Below are 24817 nucleotides of genomic sequence, written 5' to 3'. Positions count from 1 at the left end.
GATACGAACATTATGAGTTAAGCTCATATAGGCTTCTGGGGGGTTTCTGCTTTAAAGCTGCATTAACACCTTTGAATGAATGTAAAGCAATGTTAATTTAGATTACATTTATTGAGTCAGTGATTTTATATAATTTTTTAATATGTATTAACATTAACACATTTATTATACCTTTTTATAACACCATGACCGAAACTTTTATATCAGATCCCGTACCTCTTGTCCATATTGTGGCTACTAGGAGCCACAGAACACCTTACAGATACTTAGAAAATATGGCGGTAAATGTAAGACGTCTTGTGGCGCCAGAAAAGGTGCAGTCCGCACCACAGCTTAGTGTACCTCCTTCCCGATGTCCAAGCAACAGATAAACTAGGGATTTAAAAAATGGTCAAGTCACAAATCTTTATAATCCATGAGAATGATATTTAACTAACATAGTAAACTTGGTAACCAAAGCCTAAATATTGACTCATTATTAAATTGTGAATATAGTAATCAGACAAAGTACAAAGTATTTAAACTGGCATTACTATTCTAGGACCTGAACTATTCAGTAGATCCTGGAAAGCAGGTTCTGCCACCTCTTAGAAATCCTGACATTCTTGTAGGTGAAAATGACCTCACTGCTCTCAGTTATCTCCACGAGCCTGCTGTCCTACACAATCTCAAAGTTCGATTCATGGAGTCCAAACTTATCTACACCTACAGTGGTAAGAGACATATTTTGGCGAATGTAAAATATTTTTGTCAATCTATCCTACTGATGAAATCATTATAAACTGTCATATAACATAATATACCAAATTCATCATTACTGATGCCATAAAAACATCTCAACAGTTTCAATAAAGTGGTTTCCTTCTTGCATTTTGTTAACCTCATCAGATAATTTTCACATGGTTACTGAATTCCTATTACTGTCATGATTGGTCTATCGCAGTGTTTTTCAATAAGGGTTCCCTAAAGCAGGGGGCGCAAACTTTTTTCCCTGCGTCCCCCTGCCGTCGGTCACCTCACCCCCGCGCCCCCACTTACCTCGGCTCCGGCGTCATGACGTCACGTTGCCATAGCAACGTGATGTCACATGACCGTGTTGCCATGGCGACGCTTGTGGAGCCAAGGTAAGTAAAGGTTTACAGAGGCCCTGCAGCTCCCCCGACACATTTAATTTAAGTGCCATGGGGAAGCGCGCGGGGCTTCTGTAAACCGCGCCCCCCCTCCCCCACACGCAGGCAGTCTCTCGCCCCCCAGTTTGCGCACCGCTGCCCTAAAGGGTTCCCTGAAATGTTCAGGTCATTTGAAAATTGTACAAAATACAGAAGAATTTAAAATGCATCAGATCTCAGACGCGCTATTAGAGAGGGTTGGGATTCAACAGAATTTCACAATATATAGGGTTCCTTAACCAAAAAACGGTTAAATATCCACTGATCTTTGAAATGCAAAAAGCAACCAAACATTTAAACTGTAAGACATTTTTTGCAGAATACTTAAGCAAATACACCTATACAAATATCATGTTCACGCACACGGTGAAGGCAATTTTGTCTTAACATACTGTACTATAATTAATATCCTTTTTACTTTTTAGGGAGTTGTCTTTTTGGAAGGAAATACTAACAGAGCAAAGCATACTGTAATATGTGGGAAATATGTTTTGCGCATATATATATATATATATATATATATATATTACATTTTGTTTTTTAGATCACATTTGAAGTTACAGACAAAATAGCTTGGGGTTCAGTTTTTTACAACCATTGAAACCAATGTCATTAATAAAATTACCTTTAATCACTAAAAAATGTTTACTGTGCTGACTACCCAAGGCTTAATTTAGTCAATTGTATTTTGGAGGAGATTCAATAGTTTTAATCCAATTTTGATACACATTGGGAAGAACAATTCATGTCCAGATGTCCAATAAAACGCTCCTGGGTAACCTGTATTCAGGATATCTACAAGGGGACATAAAGAACTAGTCACACTTTTCATTAAGATTCACAATAGAATAAACAAACACATTTCAATCAAACTAGTATATATTTTTATGTAATGTAGACAGAGAAATTAATTTCTTTCCATATTAAACCTGTCTCATTTAAAAGTAATCTGGTCACTAAATGTCCAGCGCTATGGACTTTTTTCAATGGGAGTGGGACCTTGTAATCTAGCAAATTGTGAATGTCCTGTCAAGGAAAACAAAATTTAGTCTACTGAAGTATTCTAAGATATGTTTTTTATAATCTGATATATAAATTGGGTGTGTCCACCTTCATGAGTTTCTCTGCAGATCACTTTTATCAGGGGTGCTCAACTTCAGTCCTCAAGCCCCCCTCACAACAGGTCAGGTTTGCAGACTATCCCTGCTTGAGCACAGGTGGCTCAATCAGAGGCTCAGTCTTTTGACCGAGCCTCTGATTGAGCCACCTGTGCTGAAGCTCGGATATCCTGAAAACCTGACCTGTGGGGGACCGGGGGTAGGGGGTTTGTGACTGGAGTTGAGAACCCCTGACTTATGGTAGATCCAGACTTGTCCTACGTTTTTAACTATGTTGTATTAATAGTTTGTACTTGTTAAAAATGGTTCAATGTAGCGTGTTTGTTGTTTTCCCTGCAGGTATTATTTTGGTTGCGATCAATCCATATAAAGAGTTGCCAATATATGGAGATGCAATTATCCATGCGTACAGTGGACAAAATATGGGCGATATGGATCCACATATATTTGCTGTTGCTGAAGAGGCTTACAAACAAATGGCAAGGTATCATCTTAAAATCAGTCTGAAATATACTTTGATTTGGATGAATTGTCGACATCACGCATGCCGTATTAAATAATGGACTCTGTATTCATGTTGTAACTACCGTGGTTCCTGTCTTACCGTTTACCTTTCTATAAATGTAATGAAACATTTTGCAAGTTGCAGGTTCCTCCCTTGGAGGCGACAAAGACCTACGCACAGTTCAGACTGGTTGAAGTTGCTTGTACTGCATTGATGCTACACTGACTTTTATCTATTGTTTTTAGAATTAGACATAGATAAAAAAAAATGTATTGAGATCACATTGCAAGGGATGTGATTTGGTGAAGTATGTAGCTGTTTGAGAATAAAAGAATGAAACTAGTTTTACTGTGTATGTGACAATTGTGGAATACTACTTCAAGGAAAAGTATTTTATTTCTTACCCCCAAAAAAAACACTTGTGTGGCTTACGTGAAATAATTAGTTGTAGCATGTCTGCTTCTAACTGACATTAGAATTTTCAACCTAATTAATCATTTCAATTTGAGTCAGCTATGGGACCTCTGGGATCTCTTACAATGAGAAGGAAATGTAGGTACATTTTAAAGGGTGGCTACGTACCAATTAAGAAAAACTGTAATCTGATTTTTGATGCAGAGTAAGTCTACACTGTTGTTACAATGTGCTCAGTGTTCTGTATCTTTGTTGTTTAGCTGTCATCTTGTGCTCTCTGCCTGTTGGGCAACAGCAGGATGGAGTGTTTCCAACAGTGCGATTTTAATACGTTCTTCTTTGTGTCCAAATTTCTTCGGCAACTATATATCACCAATAATAAAGGAATATATGCCAATAGATAGTCTAGTTGGTTCCTAACTTCATATGGAGAGAGAATATAATACAAGAGAAAAATAAGTTGTGATACATTTTATTAGATCAATAACAGGTTTACAGTATACAAGCATTTTAACCCCTCAAGCTTTTTCTTCGTGTAGATTGAGCTGCAACCCTACCTAGCGTCATTCTAGGATTCTAGGGGAATCTGAAAATGAAAGTTTGTCAAATTACACTGATGTCTATGATAGCTGGAACTTCCAGTGTCATAAATTACATCATTAAAATAGCAACATGGCAATTACCAGTTTCCTTTTTTTTTTTTTTTTTTAACGTTTATAACTGGAGTACGCATTTAACTTTTTAAAACCTAATGGTTTTATGGTGCAGCCACCTTCAGACCTTTGATGGGCATACATTGCAAGCAACAGATTAAAGGGGTTCTGCTCTAAAGAAATCTCCTATTCAAGTTCATGGGAGTTAATTAGTTCCCAATCGGCACTTAACACATTTGAGAATAATCCATTTAAAAGAGCAATCCAAGTGGGGGGGCGTTTTTTTTTGGGGGGGGGGGACATTGGATTGAATCAGGGGGTCTCCTGAGATGAACCCCATTAATTTCAGCTCCAGGAACACCCTGCTTCCTAAGATACTTGCCTACAAAGGGGGTACCAGTATCTCCGGCAAGTTTAAAGCTCCAGCGTCACGTGGGCCAATAGGAAGCCGCTCCTGATGATGTCACAGCTTCCTGTTGGCCTGCAGGGGGCAGGAGCTTTCAAAAGCGGCAGGGGTCCCCGGAGCTTAAATGAATGGGGTTCAGCTTCGGAGACCCTCTGCTTGTATCCTATGTGGGGAAAGTCGGCCAGCTTGGATTGCCACTTTATTCTTCTCATGGCGTTTCTGCTATCTCTAAATCTATCTGAAACGTTGTTTGCTCATTCTATAATATTTGTTAGTAACTAATGGATGTTCTTGCAACAACAGGAACAATAAGAATCAGTCCATTATTGTGAGTGGAGAGTCTGGAGCAGGAAAGACTGTCTCTGCTCGATATGCTATGAGGTACTTTGCTACAGTCAGTAAATCAAGCAGCAAGGCACATGTGGAAGACAAAGTGCTTGCATCTAATCCAATAACAGAGGTAAATAATGGTTTGCAATGCATGCCTGAACTTGGTACTAGCTATTTCTTAGGTGAGTAAAATCTAGGTTTATTTTAAGATCACCATTTATTTTGTCACAGGACGAAAGAGCTCCTGGGTGAGAGTCCATTTTCAACTACATCTTACATCCTAGTGCTGTTAAGCTCTGTGACTGCACAGAAGTCAGGCTATGAAGTTGGAATTACTTGTATTTCCAGCATCACAGTAATTGCCTTTTATTGGTGAATTATTATTATTATTATTTATTTTTGAGAACATAAACTTCTTCAGCAACCTTACATAGGGAACCAAATCCATATTGGACACACATGTAAATGCTTTTCGAATTAAAACTGTTTGTTTATAATCCACATAACGAGACATCTGCATTATCTCTACTTCACTGAGTTTGACTGAGAAGATTACGTGCATCATGTTCAGCTCCGTGCCCAAATTCAGTTGCCAGTGTTCACTTGTGTTTTTAGGCTATTGGAAATGCAAAAACCACCCGAAATGATAACAGCAGCCGGTTTGGAAAGTATACAGAAATCAGTTTTGATAGGAGATATCAAATTATTGGTGCAAACCTGAGAACTTACCTTCTTGAGAAGTCCAGAGTGGTTTCCCAGGTGAGTAGAACAATGTCACCTTGCACAGTATAATACTGTTCTACAGTACAGGCATACCCCGGTTTAAGGACACTCACTTTAAGTACACTCGCGAGTAAGGACATATCGCCCAATAGGCAAACGGCAGCTCACGCATGCGCCTGTCAGCACGTCCTGGACAGCAATACCGGCTCCCTACCTGTACCGAAGCTGTGCGCAAGCGGGGAGACTATAGAGCCTGTTACAAATGCGTTATTTACATCAGTTATGCACGTATATGACGATTGCAGTACAGTACATGCATCGATAAGTGAGAAAAAGGGTGTGCTTAACTTTAAGTACATTTTCGCTTTACATACATGCTCCGGTCCCATTGCGTACGTTAATGCGGGGTATGTTGTATTTTTCACTGTACTTGATAATTTTTGTCTTGGACATATGAACACAAGAATTGAATTCACTAAATGTAACTACTCCTTTTTCTTTTTTTGCAGTCAGAAAACGAGAGGAATTATCACATTTTTTACCAGCTTTGTGCATCTGCAACACAGCCAGACTTCAAGCACCTTCACATATGTATGTTTATTGAATGGGATACATGGATTTATATTTTTATTTAGAGTAGGCCTATATTTAATGGTTTTTTTGTGTGTGTGTTTTGGTAGTGAGCGCAGAGGAATTCAACTACACAAGAATGGGTGGCAGCACCATTATTGAAGGCGTCAATGATAGAAAAGATATGATGGATACGCAAAAGACATTCACATTACTAGGTAAACAGGTGACGAAAAAGACATAAAATAGATATTTTCAAATGTTTCATGCTAGAAACGACTAACCTGTTAGATGTTATATGTGATATATATATATATATATGTATGTACAAACAAGATGGACTGCAAGTTCTGAGTAACTTGGATCAGGAGTGCGTAAATTGGGGGGCGTGAGATTTTCTGGTGGGGCGCTTACAGAGGCCCAGCACTCTTCCCCCAAAGCATTTAAATGAAATGCCAGGGAACGCGCAAGGCCTCTGTAAGTTCCCTTACCTTGTCTCTGACGGCTTCTAGTGATGTGTCGCCATGACAACGCAGCGGCAAATTACATCACGTTGTCATGGCAACATGGGGTCAAACGCCTGAGACAAGGTAGGGGGGGGAGAGCAGGCTGGGGGGCGCATAGGAAAAACTTTGTTTTAGGCTGTTTTAGGCCCTGTTTTAGGCTGAGCTTATACTCTGTGCTTTTGTGCTTGCGTGCACACAACGGAGCGCGATGGCGGGACCGCGTTTTCAAAAGACAAAGATTTTTGTCTTTTGGTGCAATGGCCACGTCATGGCAGCGGTTCAGCCAATGAGGGCGAACCAGCCGTGTGACATCACGGCTGCGCCCCCCATCGCTTTCCAGGACAGTTTACAGATTGCTTGTGCTAGAGCCGCGCTGCACGGCATGCTCTCGCAAGCAAGCAGAGTGTATAATCCCAGCCTTAGATCATTCTTTCATAAAGGTTACAGTCCTTTTGTACGAGATAAAATGTGGTTCTAACCAATTTCCTGTAGTGTATCCAGATGGTAATACCCTTAGATTAAAGAGCAGGATGTACAGCTTGTAATATTAATCAGTAGCATTTAAATCAAGGATCAATAGAGTAAAATAATGTACTTCATTACAAAAAAAAAATTGCAATAGGGAAATATTTATGTTTGTAGTAATCATTCCAGTCACAATAATGCAATATTTAGAAGGATTTCTTCTTTCTCCAATGTGGTAATTGTCTCTCTTCTTAGGTTTCAAGATGGACTTTCAGATGGATATTTTTAAAGTCTTGGCAGCTATTCTACATTTAGGAAATGTGCCGATCAAGCGTGTCAGTGATGACAAGTCCTCTGTTAACGTAAGGCCGCGATTATAGTGTGCACGACGGCGCATGTGTTTTCGCGTGCTGCGGGCACAAAGTGCAGCAGCTGATATGGGCCGGCCATAGTGCGCGCGATCGGGAGGAAGAGCGACCGCGTGGCAGATTTTTCAAAAGACAAATCATTTTGTTTTTTCGCGCAACGGCCGTATCACATGAGCGGTCCAGCCACTGAAGGCGAACTAGCCTGGTGACGCGCCCGCTACGCCTCCCCAGCACCTCCAGCCCTAGTGCACCCATCACTCGGGCGACAGGCCTTGCGCTCAGTCTTGCGCGTGCGCCTACTATAATCTTAGCCTAAGAAATCAAATAACTGCAATTAATCATAGACTACCTAGAAACATTTCAGTTAACTTTATGGTAGAATTGTATTTAACAAATCGATATCGGTGTGTTGGAATACTCAAAGTTTGGCAAAGTGTTATTTTCAAAGTCAGCAATTCTCAGAACATGTGAATTTGTTTTTGCAGAGAAGTGACAAACACTTGCAGATATTTTGTGAACTCCTGGATCTAGAGACTGACAAAGTTGCACTGTGGTTGTGTAATCGAAAAATTATGACTACCTCAGAAACCGTTATAAAACACATGACGAAACTGCAAGCGGAAAATGCAAGGGATGCTTTGGCCAAAAAGATCTACTCCCATCTCTTTGACTACGTTGTCGAAAACATTAACAAAGCGTTAAAGGTTCCGGGGAAGCAACACACTTTCATTGGAGTACTTGATATTTATGGGTAAGTGAACCTTAAGATGCAAACATAGCTAGTTCAACAATGTAAATCAAACTGTTGAAATAGGTGCATGAGATTTACTCATGTCCAACCATTTGCATTGGCATTACATCAGGGGTGGCCAACTCCAGTCCTCAAGGGCCACCAACAGGTTTGGTTTTAAGGATATCCCTGCTTCAACACCAGCAGCTCAATCAGTGGCTCAGTTGTTGGCCATCCCTGCATTACATGATGACTGTCTCGGGAGGCGAAAGGGAATGTACATATATTTTTACATCACTTTAGTAAAAGCTCTACTTTATTATTAATTGAGAAGTTAAAGTTGGCAATTAAAAGCATGGAAATGTAAAGTAAACTTACATGGGTAACTACATTCACACTGTGTTGTTTCTATTCCAAAACAGTAACTTAAGTGCATGGTGAAAGCAAAGTAATTTTCTACATTGACTCTTTATGTTTTTGGTTTATTAAATTCTGTGTTTAAATACTTGCATGTGGTTCTGCTGTATTCACAGTGTGGTATACGTGTTAAGATTTACCATTCTTTTCCCCCCAGATTTGAAACATTTGAGATCAATAGTTTTGAACAGTTTTGTATCAATTATGCAAATGAGAAACTGCAACAACAGTTCAACTTGGTATGTATGGCTGGTATATGTAGACATTGAGGTACAAATGAAAAACAATGATACTGCACAGCAATTTTGTTTTTTTAAACTACAATTTCCACTTGACACTGGGGGGTTTAAGGAAGTGTTCATTGTGCATTTGCACACTTATCTAATTATTAAGACAGCCCAATTCTAGATTCCCTAGCAAAGCAGAAGAACAAGTTTAACACGTAAATGCACATTGTCCAACTTCTTCATAGCTACAGCACCAGACTAGGTTATATTTTGTACATGTAATTGACTTCACTATTTGCCTTTTAATGCCCCAACTCCTCAAGGTGCTATAAAGTTGGAATTTCCTTTTATCTTGCGTATGAGCTCCCCAACCATAAATCTGATTCACATTAGTGTTGATAAATTGTTACAGCATCATTTGGTAACATGTCCATATAAACAAGCAGTCACACAAGCTTAATACAGTACACCACTACTAAAAACAATGAACAAATCCCACTAAGTATTTCTAGAATTGGAAACTATTTTTAAAGCTAACAATTCACAATAAAATGAGTGTTTGAACTTTTCTATAGCATGTTTTCAAGCTTGAACAAGAAGAATATATGAAGGAGGATATCCCATGGACTCTCATCGATTTTTATGACAACCAATCAGTCATTGATCTCATTGAAGCAAAGATGGGTATCTTGGAGCTACTGGATGAAGAGTGCTTGGTACAGTTTGATTTTCTATGAATTGTTACATGTTTCCTATAATTTAAAGTTAATTCCTAAAAAAAAAAAAAAAAGGAATCTTGGTCACACACTATTTTTCATTGTCAACCCTATTTTGAAGAAATAAAGATGTAAATAATATTTACTATTGAGTATTTAGTAAAAATTTCTTTGGTGTAGTTCAAATTCTAATCGCTGCAACATTACTTACTCCGTTAGGTGTGAGCTCCTATAAAGTAAACGTTGTATTGTTCATTCAATGGCTTTTGTTGTGGATTCAGTTAACCCGGCCTGAATGTGAAGCGTATCAACACGAGAGCTGTATTACTATTGTTCAGTTTTGTGGCCTATATCCTTCCGGCTTTTTTGTGTAGAGAAAGCAAAGTTTTTAGTTTGGTGCAGTTTTCTCTTTCATATAATTTACCATGCAGATTTCTAGCAATATCTCCCCTGGCACAATCATAGCTTTTCTGTTTATCAGTCTTTAGCTTTGTTTTGCAAAATGTTGCACCACAATCTTTTGAGGAATTGGAATTCCTTTATCTTGGGTTGCTATTCTCACAAGGTTATACACTTTTGTTTTTTAAATATAAACTGTATTTCACTTAACACTGTATTGATGGTAATTAGACCAAATAATTTGAGTTACCAAGTATATTTTCTAATATAGTTAGTGCCTACACTTTTTACATTTACTCTATTTGTTTACATTTATTTTACAGTTGCCTCAGGGAACTGATATCAACTGGTTACAGAAACTGTACAACAACTACATCAACAAGAACCCACTGTTTGAGAAACCTAGAATGTCCAACAGATCCTTCATTATCCAGCATTTTGCAGACAAGGTAAACTGTGTGACATGTACAAACATGTTAAAATATATGGGGCTAGTCTGGGTTATCTATATGGAGGCTTAAACAGGCTGCGGGCCAATAGGAAGCCGTGATGTCATCCCTTGCAGCTTCCTATTGGTCCACATGATGTGGGACCTTTAAACTGTGCAGTGATACCGGCAACCTTCGGAGGTCAGTATCTTAGAAAGCAGGGGGTCCCCGGAGTTGAAATTAACGCGGATCAGCTCTGGAGAGCCAGTAACGTCACAGGAAGTATCTCGGGAATCCTCATTCCCATCGTCTAAACAAAAAAGGAGGGCGTCAAAACAATAGATTACTGCTTTAAACAGTTCAGGATGGAAGAGCAAACCATACACCAAACATTGCATTTGCGGGGCGTGAAATGTATACTTTTTAATGGCCTCCCAGTTATGTCAGGCAGCTGTACAGTTGCCTCTCAACAACTTTTCTGATCTCCAAAAATTGTAATACTTGTCTATATTTGCCATTTTCAGCTATTTTTCACTTATTAATTGTTCAACATTTTTTCATAACAGTTGGGCGGTGTAAATGATTTCTTTTTAAAATGAACACACAGGAAATATGAGCAATATACAATGAGTATTTTATTGGAAAATACATTTACTGTTAAAGATTCATAATCTGAGCATGTGATGAATTTAACCCTTTCACTGCCAGAAGACCGTACAAATGTACCTCTGGTCTCTTTAGGCAGCAAAGCGCTTTTTTGCACATCTGCATCAGTGCTTTGAACAGAAGTAACACATAACACAAACACTACACATTTGTACTAACAAGTACAGTTTACCAGAGCCTGTCACACGGCTTGTGGCAAGTGGTTAACCGTTATGGGACGCGAATGCAGGATGCAGCAGTGATTACCAGATCACCGCCAAGTGTCCACCGTAGGAATTGGGAGTGGCGGTCTTGATGGGAAATGTTGGTCGCAGTGCAGCTGTTTTTGGCCAGACAGAACTGATAGATGGGCACAACTTACTATTATTAGCCTGCCATAGGGAGATGGAAGGCTGCTATTTAGCGCCATGCATTTTTTTGCAATTTGGATGTACTATGTTCAATATGATTTGCTGACAATCTCTGTTCAAATATCTAAAATTAAGAATAAAACGTAGTCTTCTTAAATATTCCGTATTCGCTTGAATAGTCCTGTTTAAAATGAGTCGGATAAAAAAAGCTGCCATATGTTACCTCTGCGAGTTATAATTTTTTAACAGTAATCTTTGTTCACCAAGTGTTTTTCACAGTAAACCACAATGCACACAATATCACCTCTTTATTGGTTCACTAAATGTCCATACAGTAGTTACCCTCTCACCTTTTTAATGTTATTTAAAAGTGTTGTATTCTAGTGGCCGTTCACCCAATCATACATTGTTCTACTGTATTTGTATGTACATATGAAAAGTATCTCCATTACTTTCATAATCTTGCACAGGTAGAATACAAATGTGATGGATTTTTGGAGAAAAACAGAGATACAGTATATGAAGTATTGATTGATCTGCTAAAAAATAGTAAGGTTTGTATGTTTATCCTGTATATGTTTTAATACATAAATTACATGATTGTTAGTATTCTAAGATTGTTTCTTGATGCTATAACCTTTTCTGATTTTTATTTTAGAAATAAAAGGCCATCTATTAACATTTCAGTCTGGCTTAATTATATGGTAATGGTCCACAAAGAGAGTTCAATGTCCTCCGAATCATGCATATTCCCATCAATGTCAAAATGCCAAGCATGAACCTGGGAGGGCACTTTACCTGTGAAAGGGGAGGTCACACCCAGATATCTACAATATTCCTGCTTAATATCTTCTTTGTTTTCACTTATCTTGTATATATTTGAATGAAGTCACATATCTCATATTTGTAAGTATTTTAGAGGATGATTATTGAATAACTTTGTTTTTGGATTAATGCCTTTAAAACCACCCAGGTAATTTAGTCAGGCATGTATTATGCACAGAGTTGAAGCTCTGTGTATAGGGCCAGAGTAGCACATTGTAAACACCTCCATAACATGTCAACTTCAGGGATCAGATGGGATTTGAACAAATATTTTCTCTTTCACAATTCCAGTTTCAACTGTGTGCCAACTTTTTTCAAGACCATTCTACAGCCACATCACCTTTCAGCCTGGGTATAACCGTTAAATCTGCAAGGCCCGTAATAAAGTCTGCAAACAAAGAGTTCCGCATGACTGTTGGCTGCAAGGTATAATATAAGGGACAATTAAAGGCAAATGGGTTTGATCCTGGATTCTCTTCACTCTCGATGAAGAGAGATAATATTATTGGGTGTCTCTGACCCCTGGTACATTAAATGCAATGCCTAAAACATGACTGTATATATTTGCCTAAGTATTTTAATTTACTGTAGTTTGCTTTACCTGCAATATAGAATTATAAAACTTTTATGACATTTAAAACATGGATGCAATTGATTGCATGCAAGATTAAATAGTGTATTTTATCAAAACATGTTTTTGGTATTTAAATATTCCATCTGTCAGATTTTGTACTTACTCTCCATATTATTTCTTCATTCACCTTTGATTCTTTCTTTCCTCCCTTTACCAAGGTGCTGGTAAATGAGCGTTTGTCAGTCTTTGCCTCTCCTTTGTCTCTGTCTGTCCTTATTTTTAAAGATTTTATTAAGCACAGGTATGTACAAATGTGGATCACTGTCAATGCTTTCAAATTTCTTGTATATAAAAAAAGGTTCTTTAGTCTCATGCTTTTGGCAATATATGAAAAGCCTTCCACCACTCCAAAAAAAATCCCAAAGACAGGTCCTATTTTAACTTTCAATCTTTATAGTTTGTCTTCTTACAAACCACATTTCTCTGCTTTCTTTCTTTGACCCCTTATTAATATGCTATGACACTATCTTCCTCTTGCTGGAGAAGAGCTCGACTATGTTCCTTTGATTGAAGCTGAACACTTCTCTAGCACAGGAAAGACGTATTTTTAGCACACTGAACAGGGATATTTCATTGTTGGAGGAGAACCTGCAGATTAACGGTAGCATTACTTTTTCTTCCCCATATTATTGTCACCCTTGTTTCTTTCTGTTTTCAGTTCCGCAACTCCTTATGTTTGCTCATGGAGACGCTTAATGCAACCACGCCTCACTATGTTAGATGTATAAAGCCCAATGATGCAAAACTGCCATTTGAGTAAGTATGTACTGGAGGTGCTAAAATCTAGCAATATTTGTAGTCCCACCATACCTCTCCTTTCCCGCTTGTTTATTTGGTCCAAAATAGGCACTGTCTAGTGTTGTGTTGTTTTTTTTTGTGTTTGTTTTCCTCTGTCCCTCTCAAAACTATTTTCATTTTTGAGTTTGATTATATTAAACGTTAAATTGTATACTAGGATTTTCCCGTAGAGTGCATCAATTGGCATTCTATATGTATCCAGTCTAGCCTAGTAACATAAACCACTTGAATCCAAATTAAATTTTCTAGAATATACAGTATGTACTGTATATATTTTGTTGGAGCAATGGCGAGAAGAGAATCTTGCAACCGCAGTACCTGGTAGATCATTGGGAAGGCCTTCGTCCATCAATGGATCGACAAGGGGTGTGTGTGTTAATATATGTGTGTGTGTGTATATATATATATATATATATATATATATATATATATGTATGTATGTATGTATATATATATATATATATATATATATATATATATCTATATCTATATCTATATGTATCTATATCTATATCTTTCAATTGGATCCTGTTTTAGGTATGACTCCAAAAGAGTGGTGCAGCAGTTGCGGGCATGCGGTGTTCTGGAAACTATAAGAATCAGTGCTCAAAGCTATCCCTCCAGGTCGGCCTTCAGATTTTCTTTTCTTTAATATACCAGAGTACTATGTTGAATGGATCTGTATAAATAAATGTATCTCTTCCCAGATGGACATACACTGAGTTCTATGGTCGCTACAGCATCCTCATGACTCAGCAGGAATTATCACCAATTGATAAGAAACATATTTGTAAAATTGTGTTGCAGAGACTAATCCAGGTAAAGGACATAATGTTAAAGATGCCACAAGATGATATAGGCGCACATGCAGCAGGTGCCTGTATGCGTTAATGCACCCGGTTTGTCACTGCATCCATGTGCCCATAAGAACCGACGCCAGACTTATATTATTGTATGCCCCTCCCGGGGGTTAATGTTTTTTTTTTTTTTTTTAATTTTCATGGTTTCTGATAATGAAAAAGTAAATGAGCATGTTGCTACTAGGGGTTCTTTATATCATGGCAATTTGGGACCATTTTCATCGTGTGTCAATGTATCAAAGTATTTTGCTTCAATTTAACCCCATCTGCACCAGCTGGTGACTTGCTTAGTGTCAGAATGAGGAGTTGGGAAGGGGTTAGATTGTGCACATATTAGGCCTCGGGCATGGTCAGCGCTTAGGCGCGCTGCTGCTCGGCAGTGAGCCCCTGCAGCCGCAATGAGAGCGGCTTTAGCAGGGGCTCACGCACGCTTCCGCAAGCGTGCGGAAGCGTGTGTCTTAAGAAAATTTTAGTTTCTGCGCTCGCCGGAGCGCAGGGCCGTCACGTGTGCGGTTCGCCCAATGAGGGCAAACCAGCTCCGTGACGTGACAGGCCCTCCCCCCCCCCCAACACCACAAGCTCCTGGACGGCGCGCGGTCGTCTAAGGCCAGGGAAAGCACCCGCTTTCACTCAGCCTCAGCGCGCCTCCGCACGGCTAAATTCACTATGGACTTAGCCTTATAATGAGATGTATCAAAGTCTCTGTCTTGGTGTGTCTGTCTTTCTCTCTCTTTACTTTCGTCAGAAAATCCTCCTGATCTGCTGTGGCATTAAGTCTGACATTCTCCACCGGGTGTTCTTCATTGTGCTGCCGTAAATGAGGCAGTGTGTCAAAACACACTTCTGTGTTACATAAACCGCTTCCAACTAAACGACATTTTCTAGGATACAAAAAAGTATATGCTACTTTTTCATTAAAACAACTTTGGTGTGTACTTTGTGGTTATAAGAGAAACCTTTACTTAACTTTTTAATGTGCTCAAGTTAACTTCTTGTGAGGTTTTAGAAGATTGTCAACTTATTTTCTATACCTATTTTAATAATTTAAAAAAAATGGAGGTGAGGAAAATGTTCTACAGTGCTATGAATATCCTAGCTCTACTGTATGTATTCACAACTATATTTGTCTGCTATTTTCTATGCCTTATTTTCAGGATTCTAACCAATATCAGTTTGGGAGAACGAAAATTTTCTTCCGAGCTGGGCAAGTGGCCTACTTAGAAAAACTGAGATCCGATAAATTGAGAAATGCTTGTATCATGATCCAAAAGAACATGCGAGGGTGGGTTGAGCGGAAGAAGTTTCTCCGTGCAAGACAGGCTGCAATTTTAATCCAGCAGTACGTCCGGGGACAGCGTGCTGTGAGGTAATTCACCATCTGAGTGTTGTAGTTAGACCAGCCCTCAGCTAGGGGGCATGATAATATCCTTCACCAACACGGGTATGTAAACTATAATGTGTAAAGCAGAGTTGGGAAGAATCGGACATATTACCGCAACTAGTCGCCACCGACGGACCCTTCACCGCAGCCGCCGGTGAACACTGCTGCTGGCCGTTTCGCAGTAAGATGAGTTAACTTAAGGGGTTTTAGGATTTAAGGTTTTTTGGGTTGGGGGTAGTGTTGGTATTAGAAATTAAGATTAGGGGTTTTTAGGGTAAGGTTAGGGGCTTAGCTTGGAAGCGAGATGTCCCTGCAGTGAGGTGAGTGGCGGCTAAATGCTGGCGGCGACTTGGTCACAACATAATGGTCGCTGCCAAATGTCCTAGACCGAAGTTTGGGTAGTCGAGATTTTTTTCAAGGTTGCAATAATAGTTAACCATGAAAATTCCAGGTGACCATGTACATGAGATTTCAAGATCAGGAAAGTATCTTATTGAGACCTAGATTGTGTTCTGTCATGCACTTTGTGATGTACTGTACGTTCGCTCTTAATTTATTTAAGGCAAGCAATAAGTGCAAAGGCCCTGAAACATGGATGGGCAGCTATAATTATCCAGAAGCATTGCCGAGGGTTCCTAACCCGCCGCCTCTACCAGCTCATCCTTGTGGCTACTGTGACTATACAAGCATTCACACGGGGTTACTTGGCAAGGAAGAGGTATCAAAAGGTATGTTGTAACCAAGTCCATACAATAACATATGTATGGGCTAATACACCTTCTGGTCCATGTAGAGAGAATGGCCTGGAAGCGCTCTTTTCGGAATAGCACCACAGTAAATATGACCCTATAGAATATCTCCTTGACCATTGAAAAAAAAACAACTTCCTAAACAAACCTTGTCTTGGTCACTGTCTATTCTAAATGTGGTCCCACGTCCACTGCAGGTTTGTCTGCATTGTCCACTGCATCCATTTTGTCTCCAGTTATGAGGTACCCCAATTTACAGATACATTCTAATTATCTATATCTTTGTACTCCATGGGACTTCAGAGGACCTTTTTTTTTTTTTTTTTTTAGTAGTTTATGGATTAAAACAAACATGCATTAACCCCGTTTTCTCCTCTTAGTGACCCTTGAGAAAACGTTGATCCTGGTTTATTCCTGTTTACTTCACTGGGACTTAAGTAAACAGGAAATTGTGACTGTGGGTACTTCTGATAAAATCAAACAAAATTAGAATTATTCTCTGTAGTTTTATAAAAGTTCTCGTACAAAAAGTGAGAATGCAACAATTGTTACGTTCTTGTTCTTGCTTTTTCTATTTAACATTGATTGTAAAAAGTTACAGAATTTATTCAAACTAGTTTTTGTGAAGTGGCCACGACAGAAGTCGGGGGGGAAAAAAGTTTTTTCATTTTATACTTGTTTTAAAGATGCGGGAAGAGCAAAAGGCTTTAATATTGCAGAAGTATGCTCGTGCATGGCTGGCAAGACGCAGATATCAGAGCATCCGTCGCTTTGTGCTAAGTATCCAGCTTTCATACAGAGTACAACGCCTCCAAAAGAAGCTGGAAGATCAGGTATGGTTCATTGTAATGGCCGCCTGTATTTTTTAATTTTAAACATTAGTGAGTTTAGTTTGTTATTGATGCATATATTTTAGCATTCGCTTTCTTTTTAAACTCAATTGGGTTATAAAATGAAGTGCAGGTTGCTATCTAAGAGTCATGAAAGCATTGTATAAAATCCAGTTTATTGATCAATGTAGTTTTGTAAATAGGTTTACATTGGCACAGTTTTTACTCTGCATATGTGTCCATATACTAAACTATTCTGTCTGCTTTAGTCCTTGGTTAAAAGATCACTGGAGCAGGGGTGTAGAAACTGGGGGGCGCGCGAGATTCTCTGTGCGGGGTTTACAGAGGCCCCATGTGCTTCCCGAAAGCATTTAAATTAAATGCCAGGGGAGCGACAAAGCCCTCTGTAAACTTCACTTACCTTGGCTCAGCCGGCTTCTGGATGGCAACGCGGGGTCACGTGATGCCGCGGGGGTCATGTGATGCTACGTTGCCATGGCAACGTAACGGCATGACTTTAAAACGCCAGAGCCAAGGTAAGGAGAGGAGGGGGGGGGGGGGGGGGAAAGAGAGCCGGCAGGGGGGCGCAAGGAAAAACGATGGCGCACCCCTGCATTAGAGCACAGATTTATGAAGCAATGTGCATGTATATTTATATCTAGCTCATGTATTGTCTTATTTTTCATTTTGAATTATGAACCTCTTCAGTGCGGACTAACGCAGGAGTTATGTTGTGCTGCTGTCCTGCTGGGATGAAGCCCATGGAGCTTCTGCCAGAAAGGGGGATGCCCCCTGTGTCTTATGGGTCTCGGAGGGGGGGTGAAACTCCCTGGATTTTATTTTTTGTGGTGTTGACATCCATCTGATCCCTTGGAAGTCCATGGGGTATAGTGGTATTCCCTTCCAAAAGAGGAGGAGGAGGAGGGGGGGGCAGGCTCAGATGTCCTCCTTTTTGTTTAGATAATAACATGGTTAATTGTGAAAGTTAAGACATATGGAGCCTGTGCTTGAAGAGCCTTGAAGAAAGTGTTCCTATTTTCTAATTTGGGTATTTCGTTTTCAGGTATTCACCATTGCTATACACTGTCATGGTGAATTTCAGAAAGATTATACTGCCCTATAATATTCTATTGCAGTTTTAAGCAATGTAGACCAATTTGCATCACATTGCAATAGTTCTAAAGGTGTAATACCGCATACTCGTGTTAGTTGTTTTTATTTGTGTGTGTGTGTGTGTATATAGATATAGATAGCTATCTATATATAGATATAGAGATATATCTCTATAAGGGGGTCTCTGGAGATAAACCACATTCATTTAAGCTCTGGGAACCCTTTGCTTTCTGAGATACTTACCTCAGAAGGTGCCCCTGGAACCATGCCCTGCTGGGTAAACAAAATGGAGATTTAACTCTCCACCTGCACACACGATAGGAAGCCAGAACGTCATCTATTGCAACTTCCTATTGGCCCGAGTACCGCCAGGGACATTTTAGAACGAAAAAAATAATCCACAGGGGTAAGTAGCTCTGGTCCTAGGAACTGAAATGAAGACAGTTCAGCTCTGGGGCCCCCTTGATTCATAACCATTCAAGAAAATGGAGACCCTTGGATGAAATGCTGCTTTAAATACCCTTTCTGTTCCCTAGTCAGTTTATTATAGGTCGGTGTTTGGAGTAAAACAGGATTTTAAAAATACTTACAATTTTTACGTACTATACACCTTACCACATGTTTTACTCTATAGTCTTTATTTATTTATTTTTTAGAACAAAGAAAACCACGGGTTATTGGAAAGGCTGACCAGTCTAGCATCAACTCACTCACACGATGTAGATAAACTTCATAAACTTGAATCAGAGCTGGAAAAAACAGCAAAGCAAAAAAAATCACAAGAGGAAAAAGGGAAGAAATTCAAGGACGAATCTGAACAGGTTAATAATTTTCCATAAATTCTGATTGTGAGTTAGAAGTAATGAAGCAACAACTATCCATATTTAAAGATTTGTTACAATGGTGCAGTCACTGCAATAACATTGGGTTATACTCCAGGAACCTTCAGATGATATCACCTGATGATATGCAACTCCTGAGTAATTGCAGTACAAACTACGAAACGTTCATTTTTTTTAACTTATCTGTATTGGAGGGTCGTCCCGAGCTGTTCTGTGGTCCCTCAGCCTCTGGGGACCCCGATTCCCGTGCTTCAAAGGGTCAACTGGGCAACAGTACTTGCTCAGTGGACACACAATAGAAGGAGAACGGAGACAACACTGCTTTTTATTGGTTACCGCAAGGCCATATTTGTCATTTTTTGTGAAATCCTACAAATACTTGAAACTCCATTTTACCGGCAACCTGTGTGTCCCCAGAGCGTGTAGCTGAACCCCCCTATTCTACTAAGGTTAAAAACAGATTTTAGGGGGGGATTTCTGCTTTAAATGTTTCAGCGCTTGGTTTTTATATAACCTGGAGGACATGGCAGAAGCAATGGATTGAAAATGTACAATAGTGGCCTATTTTGCTACCAACTGTAACTTAAAGAAAACAATAGAATTGTTGCCTATGGGCCTGGACGTGGGGAATTTGTTTCAGTAATGCGGTTATGGTTGTTTAATTATGATTGTTTTGTCAATAATAAGCTATCAAATACAATATTATAATATATTTATTGTAACCATGTAACTAAAGGCACAACACCTAAAGGAAATGCATTATTGGGGTGCAGGAAGTATTACAACTGACTTAGCTCACAAATTAGTATTGACACCTCTCTAAAATGTTATTTGTGTACATTTTGCCTTCTCTTTACTTTAAGAATAACTTGACATGGTTTTGTATGTAGCCAAGTTTGTGCTTAATGTTTCCATAATGTAACTTCTAAATAGTATATTCTTTGTTTAATTATTTGTGGCAGTTTAAGTATTTTGATAGGTAAATCCTAAAAGCTTAATGTGAATCTAATGAGTGATTTTCACCAGAAACAACATTTAAAGGACAAATTGAGATGGGGGCCCAGTTTAATCTGCTTCTATAGACATCGTAGATTTTGGGCAAAATATGTATCTTATACTATATTAGTGAAAGCACTGTATGTTTGCCTGCCTGGATGTCCGGTGTCCCTAGCGGCAATCTCATTGGTCCCTTGGGCCGCCCGCCCCCGCACACCTCTCATTGGGCTCACACACTCACACCACCCCCTTGGCCCGCCCCCCACACCTCTCATTGGCCTGAGGCGGAGTGACGGGCCAAAGGTCCAAAAAAAACAAAAAACAAAAAAACACACACACACACACACATCTCTATACACACACACACACACACACACACACACACATCACTATACACACACACACACATCACTATACACACACACACACATCACTATACACACACAACCCCCCCACACACACGGTGTTACATACATTAGCGGGGCTCACAGTGTTAGCAGCACATCTCCCGCTCTCTTCCCCACCGGTCCCGGAGGCTCCGCCTCTTCCTCCGCCTCTCCCTGTTTCCCGCGCTTTCACCCCCCCCCCCTCCACGTGGGAGCTGCCGGACGGGTGAGGGAGCTGCCGGACGGGTGAGGGAGCTGCCGGACGGGTGAGTGAGCGGTCTTCACGTCCCCTCACCCCCCTTCACCTCCCCCCACTCACTTCCCCTCCATACCCCGGCGCCGCTACAGTCAGCGGGGGAGCGGAGTGATCACCTCCCCTCACTCACTTCCCCTCCACCCCCCCCGGCGCCGCTACACTCAGCGGGGGAGCGGAGTGATCACCTCCCCTCACTCACTTCCCCTCCACCCTCCACCCCCCCGGCGCCGCTACACTCAGCGGGGGAGCGGAGTGATCACCTCCCCTCACTCACTTCCCCTCCCCCCCCCCCCCCCCCCGGCGCCGCTACACTCAGCGGGGGAGCGGAGTGATCACCTCCCCTCACTCACTTCCCCTCCACCCCCCCCCCCCGCCGCTACACTCAGCGGGGGAGCGTAGTGATCACCTCCCCTCACTCACTTCACCTCCACCCCGCCCCCCCCCCCGGCGCCGCTACAGTCAGCGGGGGAGCGGCCACAACACGCTGCCTCCCGCCTCAGATCCACGTGGGAGCTGCCGGACGGGTGAGTGAGCGGCCTTCACCTCCCCTCACCCACCCCTCACTACACTTCCCCTCCCTTCCACCTCCCCTCCACCTCCCCTCACCCACCCCTCACCCACCCCTCACTACACTTCCCCTCCACCCCCCCCTCCACCTCCCCTCACCCACCCCTCACTACACTTCCCCTCCCTTCCCCCTCCCCTTCACCTCCCCTCCACCCCCCCATTCACCTCCCCCCTCCACCCCCCCCATTCACCGCCCCTCCACCCCCCCCCTTCACCTCCCCTCCACCCCCCTCTTCACCTCCCCTCCACCCCCCCTTCAGCTCCCCTCCACCCCCCCCCTTCACCTCCCCTCCACCTTCACCCCCCTTCACTCCCCCTTACAACCTCCTTCACTCCCCCTTACAACCTCCCACCACCTCCCCCCCTTCCCACCTTCCCACCACCTCCCCCCTCTTCCCACCACCTCCCCCCCCTTTCCACCGCCCCCCCCCCTTTCCACCGCCCCCCCTTCCCACCTTCCCACCACCTCCCCCCCCTTCCCACCCCCTTCCCACCTCCCCCCCTTCCCACCACCTCCCCCCCCTTCCCACCTCCCCCCTCCTCCCCCCTTCCCACCACCTCCCCCCTCCTCCCCCCTTCCCACCACCTCCCCCCTCCTCCCCCCTTCCCACCACCTCCCCCCTCCTCCCCCCTCCCCCCTTCCCACCACCTCCCCCTCCTCCCCCCTTCCCACCACCTCCCCCTCCTCCCCCCTTCCCACCACCTCCCCCCTCCTCCCCCCTCTTCCCCCCTTCCCACCACCTCCCCCCTCTTCCCCCCTTCCCACCACCTCCCCCCTCTTCCCCCCTTCCCACCACCTCCCCCCTCTTCCCACCACTTCCCCCCTCTTCCCACCACTTCCTCTCCTCCATCTCCCCTCTCCTCCACCTCCCCCCCTTCCCCTCCTCCACCTCCCCCCCTTCCCCTCCTCCACCTCCCCCCTTCCCCTCCTCACCTCCCCCCTTACTCTCCTCACTTCCCCTCCTCCACCTCCCCCTTTCCCCATCCCCTCCCCCCCCCTTCCCCCCCTTCACCCCCTTCCCCCCTCCACCCCCTTCCCCCCTCCACCCCTCTTTCCCCCTTCCCCCCTCTTTCCCCCCTTTCCCTCCTCCCCCACCTTTCCCCCCTTTTCCCCTCCCCCACCTTTACCCCCTTCACCCCTCCCCCCTTCACCCTTTCCCCCACCTCCCCCCTTCCCCTCCTCCCCCCACCTCCCTCTTCCCCCTTCCTCTCCTCCACCTCCCCCTTCCCTTCCTCCCTTCACCTCCTGTCACCACCCCCCCCTTCGCCTCCTGTCATCCCCCTCCTGTCACCCCCCCTCCCTTCACCTCCTGTCACCCCTCCCTTCACCTCCCGGCAACCCCCTCCACCTCCCGTCACCCCCCCTTCACCTCTCCCCCTTCACCTCCCCTCACCCCCCCTTCACCTCCCCTCCGCCCTCCCTTCACCTCCCCTCCGCCCTCCCCTCACCATCCCCCACCACCCCCCCCTCACCACCCATCCTCACCTCCCCTCCGCCCCCCTTCACCTCCCCTCACCACCCCCCACCACCCCTCCGACCTCCCCTCCCCTCCTTCAACGCCTTTCGTCCGCCCTCCCGCCTCTGCCTTTCTCCCACCCGCACTTCTGCCTTTCACCCGCCCACCGCTCACATCCCCGCGCCACACAGCCGCCGCACGCACTCAACAGACACCTGCCACTCGACACACACCCGCCGCCTCTCACCCACCCCACACACTCCTGGCGCATCCTGCCCCTACGCAACAATATCACTGACCAGCTGTCACCCGCATTCGCCACACACCCGCCGCCTCACACCCTAGCAGGACCCCGACCCACAGCCAGCACTCACTACCCACGCGCCACCCGTACTGAACACCCACCTGCCGCCTCACACACGCTCACACCCTAGCACCTCACACACGCTCACACCCTAGCAGGACACACGCCTCACATTTTTACATCACTTATGTCACAAAATATACATTGTACTGTGGTGTGTTTACAATAAACCATTTTTATACAACATCGTATTACATTTTCTTCCATCTTTCTTTTCAACATTATTATCCAACCTTTACAACAAATAGTCACCTATTGTTCCACCATTTATAAATAATACTACCTATTACGCATTTACATCCCGGGCAACGCCGGGTCTCTCAGCTAGTTTATACATAAAACAAACTTTCAGGTGATAGTGGTATTTTGAACCCGTTATTTATACCACACTATAAACTTTTTCAATGCCTTTGCTGTCAGAAGTACATGCACTTCAGTCTTCTCTAACAGCCAAGGGCTTAACATGGGTTTTATTATTTAAGAGTAAAATGTTCTTTGGGGGGGGGGGGGGTTCTATATATATATATATATATATATATATATATATATATATATATATATATTTTACTTTACAACAAGTGTAATGTAATTAAAATGTTCTGGCACGGTTGTTTGAAATATGTGATTAATAGTTCACCTTTTCCTTTGTTAACCAGAAATTAGCAAAACTTCAAATAAAAAATACGGAACTTCTTGAGCAGAAACAGCAGCTAGAAAGAAAACTTGAAGACAAAACCCAGGAAATGAAAGGTCTATAATGTATTATAATTCAAACAGACAGGTTTTTATCTTGCATCTTTTGAGATCTCAACTAAATACAAAAGATTTAAAAATGAATACTGTATTAAGATTTTAAAGCTCATTTGACATTAAAGCGTTGACTATAGAAGCCCCATTTTTGGCATTCCACTTATTTAACAAAAAATATGTCGATTCTCGTTTTTGTTCAGATAAAATGAATGAACTCACAAACCAACTGTTTGCTGATGTGGAAAAAGAAGAGAAGCAAAGAATGTATGTAAAATCTTGATAAAAGTAGTAGCAAGTAATAGACTTGTCCCACCTAAACAATTCTTTCCATGCACATGCTAAACGTAATTCTATAAAATATACATTATTTAATAAATGCAATATACTGTATTTAGATGAGTTAACTAAACCTATGTTGTTTATTTCCAATATTATTGTGTGTTTAAAGTGGAAGTACCATAACTGATTTATGTACATTAATGAACATATTTGGAAATATTAAGTAGTTCATGGAGGTACATTGTTTTCAACTAAATAAAGTACTCTGGACCTAAAAATAATGTAATATTTCTATAGTTGTCATTTTATACAGTAAAGGTCCAGTTATTAGCTAATCGTGCGTTTTTTGACTTTGCACAGAAAACTTGAGAAACATTTTAAAATCCAAAAAGAAGATTATGAAAAGCAGATTGAGACGCTGAAAGAGGAAATTAAGACTCTGAAAGGCAAGAACATGCAGCTCCAACAACAGGTTGAAAAACAGCAAGTCCTCAATGATAGCTTCAAACAGGAAGTAGCTCAGCTTTCCAACCAAGCAAAGGTATGGCTTGTAATTAAACGAGGTCTAAT

The 24817-nt window shown here is 42.1% G+C and overlaps 1 protein-coding gene across 4 annotated transcripts in view; it reads left to right on the top strand.

The window, feature by feature from the left end:
• The window catches only part of MYO5C (myosin VC), a 62117-nt gene that overhangs the window by 17118 nt on the left and 20182 nt on the right, over positions 1–24817 (top strand). For 2 of the 4 annotated variants that reach the window (XM_075575701.1, XM_075575700.1), the window contains exons 3-25: positions 542–713; positions 2627–2771; positions 4569–4725; positions 5211–5354; positions 5828–5909; positions 5999–6106; positions 7115–7221; positions 7713–7978; positions 8532–8613; positions 9177–9317; positions 10040–10165; positions 11631–11714; positions 12277–12411; positions 13278–13375; positions 13955–14041; positions 14125–14236; positions 15432–15643; positions 16221–16386; positions 17094–17240; positions 19007–19171; positions 23875–23968; positions 24169–24232; positions 24608–24788. In XM_075575701.1, the coding sequence (XP_075431816.1) occupies positions 542–713; positions 2627–2771; positions 4569–4725; positions 5211–5354; positions 5828–5909; positions 5999–6106; positions 7115–7221; positions 7713–7978; positions 8532–8613; positions 9177–9317; positions 10040–10165; positions 11631–11714; positions 12277–12411; positions 13278–13375; positions 13955–14041; positions 14125–14236; positions 15432–15643; positions 16221–16386; positions 17094–17240; positions 19007–19171; positions 23875–23968; positions 24169–24232; positions 24608–24788 (3075 nt within the window). The remainder of the gene's footprint in view (positions 1–541; positions 714–2626; positions 2772–4568; positions 4726–5210; positions 5355–5827; positions 5910–5998; positions 6107–7114; positions 7222–7712; positions 7979–8531; positions 8614–9176; positions 9318–10039; positions 10166–11630; positions 11715–12276; positions 12412–13277; positions 13376–13954; positions 14042–14124; positions 14237–15431; positions 15644–16220; positions 16387–17093; positions 17241–19006; positions 19172–23874; positions 23969–24168; positions 24233–24607; positions 24789–24817) is intronic. The other 2 variants (XM_075575702.1, XM_075575703.1) reach the window with 1 other exon arrangement.

The sequence above is a fragment of the Ascaphus truei genome, chromosome 18 (assembly GCF_040206685.1).
Source record: "Ascaphus truei isolate aAscTru1 chromosome 18, aAscTru1.hap1, whole genome shotgun sequence".
NCBI lineage: Eukaryota > Metazoa > Chordata > Amphibia > Anura > Ascaphidae > Ascaphus > Ascaphus truei.
This window is presented reverse-complemented; position numbering and strand designations above follow the sequence as displayed.